The 20,743-nt window shown below is 41.0% G+C and overlaps 1 protein-coding gene across 1 annotated transcript; it reads right to left on the reverse strand.

The window, feature by feature from the left end:
- Nucleotides 1–10,268: 10,268 nt before the first annotated feature.
- Nucleotides 10,269–20,047, reverse strand: rflna (refilin A). Its single transcript, XM_083902249.1, has 3 exons — nt 19,463–20,047; nt 13,675–13,784; nt 10,269–12,862 (listed from the first exon to the last, which is right to left on the reverse strand). Exons 1-3 carry the CDS (start codon nt 19,682–19,684, stop codon nt 12,529–12,531), a joined length of 666 nt encoding a protein of 221 aa, XP_083758375.1. The 5' UTR covers nt 19,685–20,047; the 3' UTR covers nt 10,269–12,528.
- Nucleotides 20,048–20,743: the final 696 nt, after the last annotated feature.

A 20,743-nucleotide genomic window follows, 5' to 3' on the forward strand; every position in this document is an offset into this window, starting at 1 on the left:
TAGACCCCCCACACACACACACACACACACACACACACACACACACACACACACACACACACACACACACACACACACACACACACACACACACACACTCCACTCTCCATGTGCAATATACTGTTAACTCTCATTGGTGTAATATACTGTATATATTTTTTCATAATGTAAATTTTTTTTAGAAGTGCAATATATTGTCGTTTTTCATACTGTCAAATTTTTTATACTGTAGTTTTCTCATCAGTGCAATATCCTTATCCTTATTTATTATCCTTATTTAATAGCTCAGCCTTGTTTCCTTACACTATAAATACCATGTGCATACTGTGTATATTCTGCAGACCGGTTGTAATGTACATTCTATTTTTAAACCTATTTTTATAGTCAGTGTTAATATCTTTATATATTGTACTTTATATATTCTATTTCTTTTTGGTAATGCATGTTTATTATTTATTATCCTTATCCTTACTGTCTTGCTGCTGTAACACTGTAAATTTCCCCACTGCGGGACGAATAAAGGACTTCTTATCTTATCTTATCATCCGGTATCACTGTGGTCACTGTGATTGACTTGAGTCATCAAACCTCCGTCTTCCTTGTCTCGCCCATCGACCACTGTTTGCTACTATGACTGCGGACAACATTTCCCGAGATGCCTTGCGTGTCTCCAGGGTTGCAGCAGTCACAGATCAACCATCAGCAGCAGCAGCTAATTATCTTAGCATATATTTGATTTAAGTTTTAATAGTTGTTTTTATTTGCGTTTGTGTTGTCGGTACAGCACTTTGGTCAGATTATGTTGTTTTTTAAATGTGCAATAATTTTTTTTTTTTTTTACTGATTTACTTAGTCTTACACACACACACACACACAGACACACAAACGGTCGCTCGCGTCGTTTCCCCTTTTTTTTTCTCTAACGCGATTAGAAACGTGGCTCTAAAACCCGGTTTTTCACCTCGAGAATCCGACTTCGGACCTCTCACAGATATAACATACAGTTACATACAGTATAGGAGGACCCATTTTTAAACTTTCACCGAGTACCGACCTGGGAAAACAGAGATCTGAGGGCAGAGGGAGGGGTCCCTCACCTTTGAGCTCCGGGGTGATCAGGTACCCATACTTTGGTTCCGCCTCATTTTCCTTGGTCCCCCAGCGGTTTATCTTCCGCAATAATTAATAAAATATTACCGAAATTAAATTGACATTGAGCTGGTTACTGCAGGCACTAATAGAATAATATGTAATATTAAACACTCATGTAAACTACAGACCTGGACGGTATGAAACAAAAGGTGACTAACTCACATTAAGGTGTACCACATATACTATACTATACCGTAGTCTACCATACTATACTGTAGTCTATTATACTATACTGTAGTCTATTATACTATACTATACTGTAGTCTATTATACTATACTATACTGTAGTCTATTTTACTATACTATACTGTAGTCTATTTTACTATACTGTAGTCTATTATACTATACTATACTGTAGTCTATTATACTATACCGTGGTCTACTATACTATACCGTAGTCTATTATACTATACTGTAGTCTATTATACTATACCGTAGTCTACTATACTATACTGTAGTCTATTATATGCTATGACTTCTATTATATAGGCCACGTTTACATGATATTTTTAAAGGTCTCACGTAAACACGGCCATAGTCACATCCAGACATTTGCCTGATGAACTCACACCATGATTGTGGTTTCTTTATCTAAATGCTGACACAGTTACTTTGTCTGTTTACTTCTAGTCTAGCCTTGATTAATATTGATTACCACTGTTAGAGTGACAGTAGAATAAGGTCATGCACATTGTATACATTTCTGTGTAAATCTCCCTTTGTTGTTGTTCTGACTGAGCTTGTTAAATTGGGGTGAGGCAGCTTAGGCCGACCTCAACACTTCCTGTGTCGGCCCAATCTGTACATTCTCACGATCGTCTCATATAGGCTGCACAACAACTGAAGTATCTTAGATGAACACAATAACACAGCAAAGTTCTATTTTTTTTACCACGTTTAAGATGTGCATTACATTGCATTAAGGGTCTACGACAGGGGTTCTCAAAGTTTTGATACCTGAGGGCCAATTTAGGAACCCAATGTTGGACTGAGAAATAAATCCCATTTTTTTTTCTATCCCAGGTTCGGTTAGCGTGACGAACCAGTCCAAACTCCAGCGGTAACACCGAGACTCACGAAGGAGGTGTGTAGAAAATGACTTTAGATAGAAAACTAGTGGAATTACTTTTGTTTACGTGTGTTTTTTTTGTCATTAACTGACATCATTATTCTTCACCAGGTGAAGGAAAGACGCCATGACACACGGCCTGAATCCCATTTGTAATTATTTTAATGACCAGATTGCAGTTCTACAATTTACACGTATTGGTCTGTATCCAGTAATGTCCAATAAACATTTAACAAGCTTAGTAGCTCCTGGATTAAAACTATCAACTGTAATTCATTGCGGGGCCGCCAGAACCCCATTAGGAACTTACTGGTCCCATTAGATGCCATTAGGATAAAAAAGTATTAGAAAAACATACTGAGAACCCTACTCCTGCAATAGAAATACAAACATGGAGTCCTAACACTGGGCACTGGGATGAATGAACAATCAAGAACAAAGTTAAAACATATTGAACAAATATAAACAGACAAATATGGGAGGGAGACTGGGACAAGGGAAGTGCTGACCCCCACTAAAAGAACCTCCCAGCGTCCCTGGAGGGAGATGAAGTCGAGCGTCTGCAGGGAGAGCAGTTCACTTCAAGTGTTGTGTGTCTTTTGGTTTTCCCTGGAGAGGAATCGAAAAAATATATATATTTTAGTCACAGCCTGACCTTCAAGTCATATAAATAGCAAGAACATTTCAAGACTTAAAAGGGGAAGTATGGTTTTTAGCACCCTCAACCCCCAACAAATGAGTTTGTTGACGTCATATTCGACAGTCGTCTACACACGATCAAATATCACTGTTGAAATGAGTCAATGTGGCGTTAAGGATGGGACACGTTCCCCACATCTGGAACCAGAGACTAATAAGATAAGATAAATAAGACCCTAACAGAGGGATATCCTGTATTTATGACCATACTCATGCCTCGTCTTTGAGACACAATGAACATGTGTGTGTAAATAAGAATGTACGAACAACGTCTTCCACCAGGTCTTCACAGAGCGAGTCGAGTTCCTGCGTCTGGCCATCGTCACGCTCCAAGAAAGTCGTCATCTCTGGCAGTTTCTGGCCCCCAAGCATTCGCGCCCATGTATGGACGTAGTCTCTACATCTGCGCAATCATACGTTTTCATTAACAACTCACTTTTCCCGACGTTTGAACCCACGATGGCTCTCCGGCGGTCCACCTGCAGGACATCGGGAAGAGCCTCCATTACATGGACATCAGAGAGGAGCTGCAGGACGCCACGGGGTCCGCGTGACCCCCACCTCCTGTACTGCCACCTCCTGGCCGTATAAGGGAAATGTACAAAATTAATGAGTGTTTTCATTTCAACTTATTTTTGCTGTAATGAAATGCCTAAGATGTTACTTTATATATGATTTTTCAAACGTAACTGTTGACTTTTTGGTAAACTGTTGCACGTGTGACTTTACGTGTTCTTTAAACAGAAAATGTGTCAACGTAAATGTTGTCGCGTACATAAGGTCATTTCTTCTTAAACTGCCGTCACTGTACGAACGTTCACTCCTGTACGAATGTTTACAGCGCTCTTAACGTGAGTTAAATAACAGTCTCTTTTGTTCATAACCTGCTCGTTTATTTCGTCAGTTCATCAAGAAATAAACACTAGCTCTTCTTTCATTATGTTGTAATTTAACAATATTACAATTTCCCAATTCTGCTTATTTATTTAAATTGAATTAAAAACCATGTATAATTGGTGTTTAAATGAGAGTTTGTGTTTGTGTCTTTCTCATTTCTCACATGAAGATCACTGTAAACTGAACACATTTACAAAGTTGTGTTTCGGAAGCAGCCGAATAAAAAAGTCTGATACTTTTGTCACAGCTGGCTCGAGGCCATGACAAACAAATGGAGACGCACCGTTAAAGGAATAACAAAACATATTTATTTAGATCAATAATAAAGATAAATCAGGAAATACAATAACGCGAGGTGTGAAAGTCAGTCAGATCAGTCATGTAAGGTGTGCATGCATGGTAAATATGGTGTGTGTGGATGTTGTATGATGCATAAAAGAAATCAAAAGAACTAAGGATTAAGGCTGCCGCGTCACCCGGGGAGACAGGCGTCTGTCTGCAAGGGGAAAAAGAGAGAGAGACACAATGAATGAGAACCTGCTTATATGGCAAACCCGAATACGGCCCAGGTGTCCCCAGTTATCAAATTGCCAAACTGGCCCAGCCCCCTGCCATCCAACAACTTACTCCCAACTACTGTCAGACACCAGCAGGAGTCGCCACACTTTCTACACAGTGAATGAACTATTTCAACAATAACATACACGTTTACAATATAGTGATAAATAGAGTTTATATTGTTTTTGTTTGGAAGTGGTTTTAGTTTAAAAAGAGAAGCACGTGAGGTCACGTGGAGCGGAGGCCACGCCCCCCCAGGCGGCCAGGTGTCACAGGTGACGTAAATGAGCAGGTGATTAGGCCAACCACCCACACCTGTGTGTGTGTGTGTGTGTGTGTGTGTGTGTGTGTGGTGTGTGTATATAAGTCAACTCCTTCAGATGCTTCATTCATTCTCTGCTGAGCCTCAGTGAAGCATCACCTGAGCAGCTGAGCCTGAACTGAAGGTGAAGTAAAAACACTGATCTGATCCTTTTGTCTTTAATCCTCTTCACATTTAAACGTGTCGTTTTGTGTTTTCTCAGACTCTGCGACTGAAATACTGCTCATCAACCCGGCGTGATGTCTGCACGGTGAGTGCGAGAAACCAAACCCCGTTCATATTTTGCTGCCACTTTTGTCAACTTCCGCTTTAATTAGTGACTTTCTTTCCAAAAACCTTGTGTCTAGGATTTGTTCCGGCTCCGTTGGATCAAGTTGAACAATTCGTCTCCTTGACGTTTGTGAAAGAATCCCACCTTTTAGGAACATTTTAACTTTTATTACGTTCATCTCTTAACAGGTTTGGTTAGTGTGACGAACCAGTCCAAACTCCAGCGGTAACACCGAGACTCACGAAGGGGGTGTGTAGAAAATGACTTTAGATAGAAAACTAGTGGAATTACTTTTGTTTACGTGTGTTTTTTGTCATTAACTTGCATCATTATTCTTCACCAGGTGAAGGAAAGACGCCATGACACACGGCCTGAATCCAGCCTCCTCACTTCCGGTTCTTTTTATTCCGCTTCCGCCCAGAGTCGGCATCACTTCCTGTTCAAGTGAACCTGAACAAGGGACTGACTGCACACAGGTGAGAATGATATAATGTTTATATTGTAATAATTCTTAAACTTTGTCTTTAACGTCTTCTCTTTGCTCGGTTTCAGAATCCTGGTCTAACTGAAGGCCGTGATAAACAAGGTCCACCATTCAACTCTAGCTCCAGGTAACTACAGCATTGTCTGCATGTTTTGTTCTAATCACGTTTGCTGTCATAACGGTGTGTTCTCTAACCTTTATCTTTGTTTTTAACTCTCTCACAGGTTTCAGAAGCTCCATCCTTAGTCACTGCAGGAGACTTTCATCAGGTGACTATTTCCCATGTGCTCACAGCAATGGAAGCTAATGTGGCTTTTAGCATCTTAAACTTACTCCCTGCACCATTTTCCACATCATGGCACACAGGTGTTAATCCACTGCTGCCTTGAATAGTGACTTAAATGTTTGGGATTTCCTTAACGGCATTAAATCACTGTTTAATAAAGTTAATTTTAATTACAGGTTAAGCTACATTTCCTCTGTATTCATGTTTTTCTCTTGATCTCATTCAGGTGCCAAAGAATGATTCTAAAGAGAATCCATCTATTCAAGTCCCTGCAGCCAGAGGTATGAGCTGCAAAACTCAGTTTTCTTTTTAAATTTCACATTCTCCTCTTGCAATGTATTTTTCTTTGAAACTTGTCTTTCTTCAGGATTCCTGATCCATGTGCTGACTTTTCCTGCAGCAGTGGAAGCTTGGCCAACAATCTGACAGAAGCAGATAAATCACTCATCTGTTTACCACAAGATGGCGCCAGAGGAGAGATTGTAATGTTCTGTTTACCTTAATTGACCTGGACAAAATGTGCTTGAACCTTTTTTGTCTTTATTTCAGACTCTGATGTTTGAAGGAGTCATGCAGGAAGTGAACCCTCTCAGGTACATGTCATGGAAAGTGTTTGCAGTTGTGTTGAATAAACATTTGCTCAAAGGCATTTAAACAAAGTTACTTGTTGGTGTTTATTTTAGGTCAGGCAGTTTGCCTTTATTCAGTGTGCAATCTATTTTTCACTCGCTACCTTAGTCGTTCCTGTTGGCCACAATCCAAAAGACACTGAACATTAGTGCTAATGCTGTAGGCTAACATGTAAAGATTTCCTTTTTAAAATGTAGTCTTGCAAAATTTAGGTTTAAATTGCTTCAAGTGTAACTTTAACTGCTTTAGAAATTGTCCAGAAGTTGGAGTGACTTAGTCCTTGTGTCCTTCCTGTTAGCCACAATCCAAAAAGGTGATTAGCTTTGAGTCATTCATGCAACAAGCTGCTAATTTGGAAGAAGCTAATGCTAATATCTGAAGATGCCATTTTTAAATGTCTTCCATTAGCCCCTTGCTAAATTTGGAGTAAATTGCATCTTCCCTTCACTACTATAGTCCTTGTGTCTTTCCTGTTACCAACAATCTGCTAATTTGGAAGAAGCTAATGCTAATATTTGAAGATGTCATTTTTAAATGTCTTCCATTATCCCCTTGCTAAATTTGGAGTAAATTGCATTGTCCCTTCACTACTATAGTCCTTGTGTCTTTCCTGTTACCAACAATCCAAAAAGCCATTAGCTTTGAGTCATGCAACATGCTGGATGTTTAGAAGACTCATCTTTTAGTACTAGTGCTTATGTTTGCTAACATCTGAAAGTCAAATTTGTTTGACTGCAGACTTGTTGTGAATACTCAGCCCTATGACTGTCATTGTCTTGCATTCATCTCTATTAGTGTTCTACTAAACAAGGGTCCATGTGTCTCATACCCTTGAGCAGCTTCCACTCATTCATGCAACAAGCTGCTAATGTTTGCTAACATCTCATATCCTGGCTGAGTGACTCTTGTAGCCCTTTATCTCCCATGTTTAACTTGAATTGCTTTAGAAATTGTCCCCATGTCAGAGTGACTTATGTTGTGTCTTCTGCAGGATCTGTTGATGCTGCTCCACTTGGCTGAAGAACCAGAAGCTCCTTGAAGAGACAAGTGCACCATCATGCGAGTATGTTGTGTTGCAGCATGTCACCACGTGAGTGGTGTTTGTGTTGAACTTGTTGTTCTTTGTCTTCCAGGATGAAGATGGAGTCATGCAACAATTGTTTCCTCCAAGCTGTACTACAAATAGTAAGAGATCTGGCCAACCCCTTTCACTCCCTAGTTTAGTCTTCACCATTGTTTGCATTTGTAAAGTTAAATAAAAGGTCAAAAGAACTTCAGTTTTGTGTGTCTTTATTTGCTGCAATATTTTGAAGAAGAAGAAGAAGAAGAAGAAGAAGAAGAAGAAGAAGAAGAAGAAGAAGAAGAAGAAGAAGAAGAAGAAGAAGAAGAAGAAGAAGAAGAAGAAGAAGAAGAAGAAGAAGAAGAAGAAGAAGAAGAAGAAGAAGAAGAAGAAGAAGAAGAAGAAGAAGAAGAAGAAGAAGAAGAAGAAGAAGAAGAAGAAGAAGAAGAAGAAGAAGAAGAAGAAGAAGAAGAAGAAGAAGAAGAAGAAGAAGAAGAAGAAGAAGAAGAAGAAGAAGAAGAAGAAGAACCCTTCGAGCGTTTTTCACTAAATGTCTGGAGAGAAACATGTGTTTAGATAGTGCAATGCAGGGGTTTTTGTGTTTCAAAATAAAAACTTCAACTATACTTTGTTTCAATTGTTCTTTCTAAACAATTCAATCACACAATTTATTTATGCCATGAGTAAATTTATTTAAAGACAAACTATATATTATAAGTACAAACATTTACATTCAATGAACCAGTTACAACTGGAGCTAAAGACAGAATACATTCTAACAAAGAACAACCAGAGGATCTGTTGAAAGAAGTTAAACACAAAGTGGAAAAATTATAAGTAAACATTTACTAAAGTCACACCAAGAAAGACAATGACAGAGTTAAAAAAAAAAAGCTTAAGTACCAGCTCAATATAACAAACAGCTAGTGTCAGTCAGCAGAGAACACAGATTATCAGCTGAGACGACAAAGTTTAACCTCAAAGTAACAGTTGTAACCTTTGACAGAGACATCTTCAGTGATCATAGTGACACAACTTTAGTGATAAGTGTAAGACTACACCACCTCTGAAGTTGTGTCACTATGATCACTGAAGACGTCTCTGTCAAAGGTTACAACTTTGAGGTTAAACTTTGTCGTCTCAGCTGATAATCTGTGTTCACCTGCTGACAGACACAACTTCACTAAACCAAATCAATATAGCTAATAAAATAGAAATGGACTTTTAGCACAAAATATTACCAACCAAAATGTTTGTCATTACTTTTTTAGCTTTATTTAGATAAACAAATCAAACTACAACAGTAAACATGTGCATTAGTTTATGGAGATGTAGGGAAGCGAGGAAGAACAGAGTTTCTTCTCCACTGTTTGGCTACATCTCCACGCTCATGGAGCAGACTAAACACAATAAAAATGGACGTGAATACTCATTGTCTCAGAGCGGTGGAAGAAGCAGCCGACGTCATGGAGAAGATGATGGACGTCTCCAGTTTCTGCAGATGAGAAGACAGGACATGGTTTAACTTGTGCTCTTTCAGAAGTCAAGTAAAAAAGATCAGAACAGACTCGCTACATCAGTTTGTCTACATCTACTGTGTCATAGTTTAGAGGCACACATTGAAAATAATGAATCACATTATTTGGATTTTACATTAAACGGCCCATTTTTACACTTTAATTTGTTGTTTTGTTGCAAAAGTATATATACAAAAACATAGTAAAATTGATTATAAATGTTTCTGTTTTGACAAATTTTAAAAAGTGACATTTCAGTCATTTAAAATCCGGGTGTCTACAGGTATAAACAAGTTAAATTTAAGCCTTTTTAATACCACCTCTAAACGAAAGACCAAACTTACAATGGAAATACATATCAAAAGGGGAACATTTTTACGACATATGATGCAGCTAGCTTCATACGCGCTGCAAGGCACCGACCTCAACCAACAATACTCATTATTTTTAAGCCATTTGTGATTAAACTTGCACTTTTCCATGTTGTCGAGTGGTTAATCAATGCTAACCGCCACCTGTAGACGCTTTAGCCAAGACACACACATATTTAAGGCCTTATTTTTAGGAACATTGATTGACGACTTTTTAAGGACCCGCGGCCACACTGTTATTTTTAATGATTCGTTCAATTACATCGTTTTATCTGGTGTTTTTTCACCGCGTATATGGGGAGCGACGTGAAGCTAATAAGCTAATAGCATGCTAACTAGCCACCTGGAGCCTCGTGCTAAGAACAGAAAACGATTTAACCTTAGTTCCTCCGCTGTTCATGCTGCTGCTCTGCTGCTGCTGCTGAAGTCGGAGCCACACGATGACGACGGTCTTCAAATTCGTTTAAAGTCGCTGGCAGAGATGACATTCGCTGCTAACAGCTGCTCATATGTCGATGCCAACGTGGAGACAGCTAGCAGACCTCCAGAAGACTGGAGGCGGGCGTAAACAGGGGGTATTTATAAACAAAAAAAAACGCCCCAGGTAGAAAGTGACCAATCACAGACTAGAAGAACATCTAACAGCGAGTAAAGCTAAGAAAATGAGAACAAACTAAACCGGAAACACCGTGTAGAAGCGGATTATCCTGTATTTTGATTTCACTTTGTTCCTGGTCTTATTTCTATTTTTTATTTACCTTTCATTACGTTATACTGCTTCCCTTTGTGCTGCTGTGGGGGATCAATAAAATCTTATCTCGTCTTATTTGATCTCATTCCCTTGAATGGAGCTGCCTAAGGCTGGAAAAAGACATTAATGAAGACAAAATTAAATGTGCGGTGAGCAGGAAAAACACAAGAAGTTTGACTCGGAACAACAGCGCTGGGGGTTGGGAATTTCATGTTTTTATTCATTTATGATATACATCTTTTTTAAATTATTTTCCTCGATCAGAACAGGAGCAATTATTGACGTAGAAAAATATAAAGAGAATTATGAAGTGCCTCGATGCCACATATACAACAGGAAACATATTTTACAGTAACAAAATCAAGTGTTAGGAAACACAAAAAGTATCTCACACAAAACACCAGCGACGTGTTAAACTCCTCGACCTCACACACAACTCTTCACCGTCTGACCATGGAACTTTAAAAGTCAGGACACAATATTTCCTCTTCGTTTCTTTTGAAAGAGCAGATTGTGCTCTGTGTTTCCAGTGAACTTCCTGTTCCCCTCATTAAAGCCCAGAGGCTCCACCTGCTTCTTGTTCGTTCTCCTCCACATACCCCCCCAAAATACAAAACCGAACAAATTCACAACCTCACAAACACCTCAACTGAGAAGTAGGGAATAAACTTTTTTTTTTTTCCAACAAAATAAAAGTGATACCTAAGAAACTGTGAGGTAAAAATCTGAAGTCTCGACATTTGCAATGTTTTCGGTAAACTGTACAGACGCGCATGAGAATGTAGAGGAAACGCTGAGTAAAAACAAAATCGTACATCTTTAACAGGGAAATCAGAGTTTCAGAGTTTATGTTTATGCTTCCACAAAACGACCTGTAACACCATCAGCTGCACCAGCAATTCTAAAAGATTAATATGTTCAGTAACCTGTGAGGACCACGTGAGGCTGTGACTAATATTTGTATAAATAACAACACGACTGAAACACCTCACACCCGAAACCTGGTGATATTTTAATTAACGTCTTTTTAAAACATGCTTTAAATTAAATGTTATTATAACACTGACTCTTTCTCTACAAATGCACTCATAAACAAGACGTATTACCACAAAGATTAGTTGTTACAAAAAAAAAAAGGTTTCCGTGGTGCGGCGTGATTTTTAAATCTTAAATAAACAACTGCGGCCACTTTATCGTACTGTGTGATGTGTTTACGAGCGGCTGGTTTTTACGGAAGTGTTTTATTTTGAGAAGCAGTCGCAGACGGTGACGGACGGGCGAGCGTCTCTGCGAGGGCAGACGACGGCACCGCGTACCTGCGATTGTTGTGAGACTAGCAAAAGAAGTCAACCTTGTCCTTAATCAGTTTGTAACTAACAGGTGATGTGGTCCTATGATGATTTAGTAGTTAATCGAGTGAGTTTTTAAAGGTGCCATATGTAAGAATGTGGCCAAAAACAGTTACTGCATTCAAATTCAAAACACAGAGGTTTTTGAGGTTTGGTTTTCTGACGTAACTGGCAACCCGTGGTTGTTCAGCTGCTGAGACTACTACTACTGTGGTAGGTGGCGCCACATGATGCCAAAAACATGATTTCAAAACATAAACATGATTTTTTTAATGCAAATATTTTGTCTGTACTGTTGTTGTTGGTGAGTTCAGTTTGTTATATGAACATTATTCCTGAGTCTCTGTGACATATTAGGAGGATTTTATCATTTATGACATAATGCACCTTTAAAGCATCACTCTCTTCATGAATTGAGACCAAATAATTATCTGACAGAACACTAATTAACATATTCAAATTAAGTTTAACCAAAACTCCACTGACCCAACACGGTGGAGCGTTTCACATTATTTTAACCAGATTCCTCAGACGCTTTAAACCAGGCTCTCAGTATTAACTCGACACAAACCGCCGAAACGAAATTGCTCGATCGAACTAAACGAGCTGTTGTTGTAGAAAGTGTCTTTAAAGCTGTCGTTCACGTTTGAGTTCAGAAACAGTCTTTGGTCCAATTCTTTTCACTGGATTTCTCCCCCTGCAAACCGCGAGTCCACTGAGCCGACTGCGATAGAAAGAAAACGAGTGCAATAAAGCCACGTTAGCAAGCTTTGCATTGGTGCGATGGGGTTTGTCCTCGCGACCGCATCATCGTCTGCGCTCCGACTGTTACCTTCACCGAGGTTAACAATCCAACTGGAAGAACGGCAACGGCCACCAATTTGTCAGCTCTTGTATTAAATAAGACATAAACCATTCAAGTGCAGCTTGAGACCACCAGAGGGCAGAGTCCCTTTTTTAAAGACCGCGTCAGTAGAAAAGTCTAAATACACTCAGGTGAAACGTCACTAAAGGTTCCCAAAGCTTCCTCCACGGCGAGCAAAGATAAACAGGCAGGGTTTTTTACAGGCTTTCAAGACGACAAGTTCCTCGTCTCACTTCCCTCTGTGTGTCTACAGGTCTTCAGTGTAGATGATGCAGGGACTCGAATCCTCGCTCGACTCCAGCTGCACAGTGGAAACAAACCAGCGGCGTGAGCCCGCGGCGTTGTAGTTGAGCGTGGTGCGGTAAGTGTTCTTGGCGTGTTTGGGGTAGATGATGGTGGTGCTCTGGTAGCTGATGGGCCTCTGCCGCGGCTCCAGGTACACCTGGGACTTGTAGCTCCTCCAGGTGCAGTTCCGCACCGCCACCACCGTCTCGCTGAAGGAGGTCGCCGTGGGAACCGGAGCACAGTAAACCCGGTCCCGGTAATGCTTGTCGGAGTCATACTTGACCTCAGAGCTGCACCTGGGAGAGAGAGGAAAAAAAAGGGGTAAACATATTTTTCGTTCACACTTTCTTAAAAGTCATGTTGAAAATATAGAAAAACAAATCTCCTGAGACGGAAACTCGGCAAAAACATCATCGGTGCACAGATATTATAAGGTAACAGATGATATTAAAGGCGCCATATGTAAGAATGTGGCCAAAAACAGTTACTACATTCAAATTCAAAATACCGAGGTCTTTGAGGTTTCGTTTTCTGACGCAACTGGCAACCCGTGGTTGCTTGGCAGCTGAGACTCTACTGACTGCAATGATTGGTAGACGGCGGTAGGTGGCGCCACATGACACCAAAACATGATTTCAAAACATAAACATGATTTGCAGTCTGCAAAATATATTTTTTTAATGCAAATATTTTGTCTGTACTGTTGTTGTTGGTGAGTTCAGTTTGTTATATGAACATTATTCCTGAGTCTCTGTGACATATTAGGAGGATTTTATGGCCAGTTGATTTAGATTTATTATTATTATTATTATTATTATTATTATTACATAATGCACCTTTAAGTATAAGTCACTTATACCTGTTCTTATAATCATAATGTTTGCACAGATGCAGCATGAGTGACAGTGATGTTTGTGTTTCTAGTTGAACTAAGTTTGTGTTTGTGCACAAGCTTCAGGTTTAATTTCTGTGTATGAAATGGGGACACCGTCTAAAAGTGATCACTAGATGGCAGCGTTGAGAAGACAAAACAAATGCCTCGAACGCCGCCCGCTGCAGCTGCAGCTGCAGCTTACTGTCGTGTCCTCGCGTGTCAGAGTTCCCTTACTTGATCTCCTGCTCTGGTTTGGGGTTGACCTCGATGCTTTCTCCGAAGAACACGGGGAGCATGCGAGTCTTGGGGTCCGTCCCCGTGGAGTTGAGCAGCAGGTAGGGCAGCTGTGTAGAAAACACACACACACACACACACAGTCACCACCACACACTGAAAGAAACATCCACCAACTGCTGAGCTGTTTGTCATCAGTCTGCCAACGTGTCCATTCAAGGAATTCCAGTAAAAAAAAAATCCCAGCATGGTTGTGGAGGGTGTGTGTGTGTGTGTGTGGGGGGGGGGGGGGGTTCAGCAGAGCCAGCAAATTAAAACCACACTCCACCTCGTCGCAGGAGAGCACACGGCACCAATGCTACTACAGGAACAATCAGACACAGCAGCCGGAGCAACACTTCCATTTTAGTTGTGATAATTACACAGTGTGGGTCGGACAGATGAAGTGTTGGCGGTGACGCTCCTGCGTGTGAGACACACACACACTCACACTGTGTGTGTGTGCGGGAACTGAAAATAGGTCCTGCATGCATGTGTCGGGGCCTACAGGAGTTCATGAAACTGGAAAATTCACTCACAAGAAGTCTGCAGAGCAGCTGTCATTCAGGATATAATAAGGATGGACGCTCTTTGAAAACGATGATAGTGCACTCACGCAGACTTTTTACTAAAGAAAGAATCTAAACACAGACGCACAGACGTCTCATGGCCGCGTAGTGTTTCTTCTTGGCTGCTGTAAGCTGTGATTTTATGGCTCTGGTTCTGGTCGTCCTCACTACGATACCTCCTTAAGGATTAGGGTTGAAGATCAATCACAAAATCATCAAACTTGCAAAGACCAAGTACAATAAATAGACTCTACAAAAATGTCTAATTAACATAAGGTTATACTGTTTGTGAATGAAATGCAACGTTGAAGGCTACAAATTAAAATACAGTGCAGATAAAACGTGGTAAAAATATCTTATGCTAATTTTAAATCAATATTATTAAACTTACATTTAATCATGATACTCACTGGTATTGACCCTATTCTAATGCAATTTCCAATTTAGTATGCTACTAAAGACAAATATGACTGTATTACCCTGTCATTTCCAAATATCCAAGTAATAGTATCTGAAACCCATCCTCCCTGATGTGTCGCACACAATTTCTTTTGTATTACCGAGCCATACCGAGTAATTACGTAATAAGATGGCATTAGTATTACATCCCAGTTTGACATATTATTACTTGTTTTGGTAACTTCAGGTCACGTCTTGGTCCCTCGGAGCTAAAACTGAAGGTTTACAATGTGAGTGTCTGAGAGTCTCAGTGTCTCTTGTAGCTTAGGTCCAGAGTTGGCAGAGGCCAAAGAACACGGGAGCATTGTTAGATACAAAGAACACACAGAACCCGCTGAAACAGACCGACAACACACAAGCTGACAGACGCTGATATCATAAATGCTGGACTTGTATCGCACGCTGCTGCTGCCAACATCATCAATAAAACAAAACAAATATCACTCAGCCCTGATAAAAAGGACCAACGCTGAATCCACATTTCATCCATGGCTGCAGTTCAGTCTTCAATAAGCTACACATAGATTTTTCTCTATTAATTTTTTAAAGCTCCCATAGAGTGGTCCTGTTGCACATATATGTTAGTTATGGAGGTCTACTTACATACATTAACTTGTTTTTATGCTCAAAAACCTCCTAGTTGCTGTAAACGAGCCGATAGAAATCCTCTTTTCTGATGCTGTTCGCCAGCCGCGATATTTCAGACTCAACTCTCTCACCCAGAAGACAGAGTGTCTTGTGATTGGCCAGTACCCGGAAGTGACATATTCAGCACCTCTCAGAAGCACAGCTCCCCCCTCTGGAACGGTGGATGCACTGCTCCTCATTATCAAAACATTGTTTTAACAGTGTTTAAAAATGGCTTCTTCACGACTCCCCGCCTCAGCCCCTTTGACGACCTTTGACCCAGAGTCAGACCCAGAGTCAGAAGACACTGTCGCTCGTGAAACACCTCCACAACGGACGTTATTCTTCTTCTGCGGTTCAATGTACGCAACCTGATGTGCCCGGACTAGTGCCCGAAGCAGGAGGATCTGCTGTTCAGGAGAACCGCTGTTTACGTAACCGGACCGGGTTTTTTCAGAGATCTCTCTGAGCCTGAGATTACAATAAAACACAGCGTTCTCAGCAGTGGCTGAACTGTTTGTTTAGAACCTTCAGGGCTTCATAAACAAGGTAATGACGCAGATACACACTAAAAAACAGCCTTAATAGGAACTTCCGGTCTATGTGAGCTTTTAAAGTAAAGCACCTGATGACCCAATGAGGTCAAAACTGTGCTCGACTGTTTGCATGTTGACCCTTGACCTCTCACACATCTACTCCAGGTACTGTCAAACACTGTGGTGACACCAAAGGTTTTTCCTGAATCTGAAGTCTGCAGCTCTCAGGTTACACAGTGGAGATGTCACGCGCTGCGTTTGGTGCCACGAGCGAGAAGAAGGCCAAGGCTGCAGCAGACGTCTGATCTACAGCACGGCCTGTAGCAGTCATCACCACACACTGTGGTGTGTCTACATAAGACGAGAGGTAAAGTGGGGATGCATCAGCACTCTATATCGGCAGCTGTCGTGACATATATGACTGAAACCTTTCCCTCATATGCAGTTCTGTTGGTTTTGTGCTGCTGCTTCTTTACGACCTGGAAATTCTGCACAGGGACGTAATCGTCCTGTGCCGCCGCAGCACGGAGAGCATGTCAGGTATTTGTGCACGCTGTGTTTCTGGCTTCTTCTTCTGCAGAGTAAAACAGCGGTAAATGGACGGTCGGCCACCTTCAGTGCAGTGGAGACACACAGAGCTTAAGAAAAGCCCTGCTGCTGGTGAAGCCTGCAGCTCAGTAACACACACACACACACAATGCACAATGTACAATGCACAATACAAATACTGCCTCTACTGGATGTTTGGTGCACAGCAGTGAAGCTGGGTTTTTCAGTCCTTTTTCCTCCCTCCATTTAATGACATATAATAGGTAGAGCTGCAATTAACGATTAGTTCCATCATCAATTAATCTGTTGATTATTAGTACTAGACATTACTATGTCTAGTACTAGACATAGTAATGTCTAGTACTAGACATAGTAATGTCTAGTACTAGACATAGTAATGTCTAGTACTAGACATTGTAATGTCTAGTACTAGACATTACTATGTCTAGTACTAGACATTACTATGTCTAGCAGATCTGAATGGGCTTTCCTTCTGAACAACCGCAAAGTCCTCAGGTGCCTGCGTTAAGTCGACAAACTAATGATTTTTTGCACTAATTTTTGCACAAAAAACGAAAAAAATTACTCCGAAAAACAGAAAAAAATTTACTCAGAAAAAAAATTACTCAGAAAAACAGGGAAAAATGTTTTCAAAAAATCAAACTGAAAATTAATTACTGAGAAAAACTGGATTTTTTTTTTTTCAAGTGAATGCAATACGCTTCCGTAGTATATAATAATAATAATAATAATAATAATAACATAATAATGTAACTGCATCTGACAAATGAAGTAACATAGCAGCATTTGTAAAGTTTCTGAGAACAAATGTGTAAACGTACATAAAAACACTCTTGTGCCTGCAGTTTAGCGTGAGAGCATCAGTGTCACACAGTGAGGCAGATTTAGAAAAGGTAATGAGATCCGTCTCCTGTCTGTCCTCCTCTGCTTAATCCACTGACAGTTGAGACACCTCCTTGAACTGGATGTGGACATAACCTTAACCAGCTCTGGACGACTCAACACGACGCGCTGTGAGACGCAAATACACAAATATATCATCAATTAGCCGGCGTTTGCATGAAGTTAAAGCTCGTGGGCGAGCGTTTATCCGCATTTCACTCAGAAGTGACAGCTCATGGAACGATTAGAGCCGCTCTGACGAGGCTGCTGCACCTCAAAATAGGACCTGAGGATTGTTCTTACACAAAAACAACACAAAAATAGACAGAGAGAGAGAGAGTGTCTCCCTCTGTCTCATCTTCAAAAAAAGATGTTTTAGAAATACAAGGAGCAGGAGGAGCTGGAGCTGAACTTTAAAAGGCAAAAACCACAGAGCAGAGGACACTAGCTACTAATCTGAACCTCCACGGGATTAAAGATCTCTCTCTCTCTCTCTCTCTCTCTCTTTTCATGCTTCAGCAAACTGATGTCGTGCAACGTCAGACACTTGAAAAGCCACCCTGACCTGCACAGACACGCTCTCACCACTTCTGAAGCTGAACCTGTCACTCGTGGCTCGTACACGTCACAGCGCGCTGTTTCAATCAAAGCACCAGAAATCGAAGTTTCCGTTGAGTTTATTTGGAGGAAACTTGTTGTTTTTTGTTGCGAAACAAGCACTAACGTTGACATATTGTGCAATTACTCTACAATTCTTTCACACTGCTGGGAAATTGTGCTACAATTGTGCAATCTTTCATTAGACAAGTGCGCGACTTCACAGCAGAGAGAGCGTTCAGTTGCAGTCGTTTTCTGCTGAGATTACAGTAAAAACTGAAGAGAACTAAAATGAACAGGATCTGTTATTTTACTCCACAGACAGAGATCTGAACATGAATAAATCATGAAAAACACAGACTTCCAGATGCTGGTGTATTTTTAGCTTTCAGCAATCGTTCATTCTGGGATGCATGAATACATTTAAAGTCTCCTTTCTCTTACTCGGCAACTCTATTTTGAGACTTTTCAGCTTCTGGATGTTTCCATAAGTGTGTTGAATGTATAATTGCTTTAAGGTTTACATAGCCTTACCTATGACTGTATAGATCATTTTTAGAACACATTTGTGTGTGATTCTCACACTGAAACCAAATCTTACGACGTCAACAAAGCGGAACCTTCCTAAAGGCCACCGTAGTTTCCTGTTTTGTTTTGTCTCACCAGTAGATGTCACTAATTCTTACAAACTGGAACCTTCAAAGTTTGAAGGATGCAACACTTTCCGGAATCACTGTCTTTAACGCGACTGACAAACGTTAGCCCGCACTTTAGTGCTCCATTGTTACGTTCCGTTGTTGTCTGTGTTAAAGGTGCATTATGTAATAAATGATAAAATATGTCACAGAGACTCAGGAATAATGTTCATATAACAAACTGAACTCACCAACAACAACAGTACAAACTAAATATTTGCAGTAAAATAAATACGTATGATACAGATGTATCCAGTCAGAGCAGTAACACAGTCTGATCACTGTGATCTCCACACACCTTTAGCCACCTTTAAAGCTCTCTGACAGGTTGAACCCCTCTATTTTCCTGCCCAGGCCTCCTGGGAGTCCCCGGACCCCAGGTTGGGAAACACAGCTGGATCCAGCCTGATCAACTCACTGACCCTGGTGACACCAGCAGCACCAGCAGCAGCTGATGCACCAGCGTGGAGACACAAGGTATTTACTGGACTGTTGGTGAGGCCAGTGATGGCATCTTCTTCTTCAACAACAGAACAACAACAACAACAACAACAACAACAGCAGCAGCAGCAGCAGCAACAGTCTGCTCTGTTGAGGAATTCACAGAGAGAGAGAGAGAGAGAGAGAGAGAGAGAGAGAGAGAGAGAGAGAGAGAGAGAGAGAGAGAGAGCTTCCAGATGTGCAGAGACTAAAAAATCACTTTTTGGACATAGTACAGATTATTTGAAGATTCTCTCGTTTTGACAAATCCTGATTTTTTACAAAGTCAATAATAACCACATGCATTAGTCAGTCACAGCGTTTCGTTCCTCACCAGTTTGCCTTCTTTGTTTTCTTTTTTATAAAATCCATGATGACCATGGTCCACGGGCGTCGCGCAGCTGCTGGAGCGCGACTCGTTCAGACCCGGGGACAGTGAGCAGAAGGGCGGACTGGGACTGGGGGGCAGTCCGGAGTCCGGGCTGTCGAGGAGCCCTTCCCGGTTCTTTCCTTTCAGACTATCATCCATCGCCTGAAGGTGAAGGTGCCCCACCATTTCTGGGACGGCGCAATTCAAAAAGAAAAAGACGGAGTCTCCCCGACGACGTCTTTATGTTGACATTTAGGTTTTTGTATCCGCTCGAAAAAGCTCAGAACAAACAATCCCAGACTCCTGCAAGCGGAGGAGAAAGCGATCAGACCATGAACAGACTGTTAGAGTCTGTTAGAGTCTGTTAGAGTCCACGCAGACGAGTCTTTCCTCCTCAAACTTTACTGAACCTGCGCGTCGAGACCAAGAAGACTTCGCGCACCTTTAATTCCCACAGTTTATTCCTCAGAAGAGTGGAAATACATAACACTTCAGACACACGCGACACAGACGCGCGATATAAACGAGTCCCAGAGTTCAAATAGAAACGAAATCACACAAAAACTAAAAAAAAAAAAAAGGCGAGCGCGCGTCTGGCACTGATCTGGATCTGGATGAGAGCGGCTCTGCTCTGTGTGTGTGTGTGTGAGTGTGTGAGTGTGTGAGAGAGAGAGAGAGAGAGAGAGAGAGCTCTTTTTCTCTGCACCTGGACCCGGTCCAGCCCCCATGATCTGGATCACTTCCATGTTCAGCCGACAGGGGAGAACACGTCCTCCTCTTTCTTCTGTGGGTGTTTATGATCCACGGCTCTGCTCACACACTCATGTCCTTCAGCAACTTCACCAAATCCCAATCTAACCTCTGCTCTTTATTTCATCAGATCAAACAGCTCAATATCAACTTAATTAGTTACTTTTCTCTTCAATGTACTTTTGTAGATGATTACATAACAATAAAGAACATATTCAGTTCATTATTCACTAATGTTTTTGTTCTGCAGAGAGAGTTGTAAGAAGCAGTCGGTAGAAATCTGTACAGCTTTGGTACAGATTGATTTGGACTGGTGCGATTACAACAGGGGTGTCAAACATACGGCCCGTGGGCCAGAAACGGCCCATCAGAGGGTCTGATCCGGCCCACAGGACTAATTTGTCTGAACTACCTGTAAAATTCAGGGATAATATTATTGAAATTGCAGTTATTTTCCATATGATTTTATGCTATTATTTTACTGGTTCGGCCCAC

Source organism: Microchirus variegatus, assembly GCF_963457635.1.
Source record: "Microchirus variegatus genome assembly, chromosome: 16".
In the NCBI taxonomy this organism is placed as follows: Eukaryota; Metazoa; Chordata; class Actinopteri; order Pleuronectiformes; family Soleidae; genus Microchirus; species Microchirus variegatus.

What these genes read in the sequence shown, in the direction of transcription:
- rflna (XM_083902249.1), bottom strand. Translation starts at nt 19,684, where the DNA reads ATGGTGGGGCACCTTCACCTTCAGGCGATGGATGATAGTCTGAAAGGA. An exon ending in AAAACAAAGAAGGCAAACTG is followed by an intron (nt 13,785 to 19,462) that starts GTGAGGAACGAA and finishes TTTTCTACACAG; the next exon opens with CTGCCCTACCTGCTGCTCAA. An exon ending in AAACCAGAGCAGGAGATCAA is followed by an intron (nt 12,863 to 13,674) that starts GTAAGGGAACTC and finishes TCTCTCTCCCAG; the next exon opens with GTGCAGCTCTGAGGTCAAGT.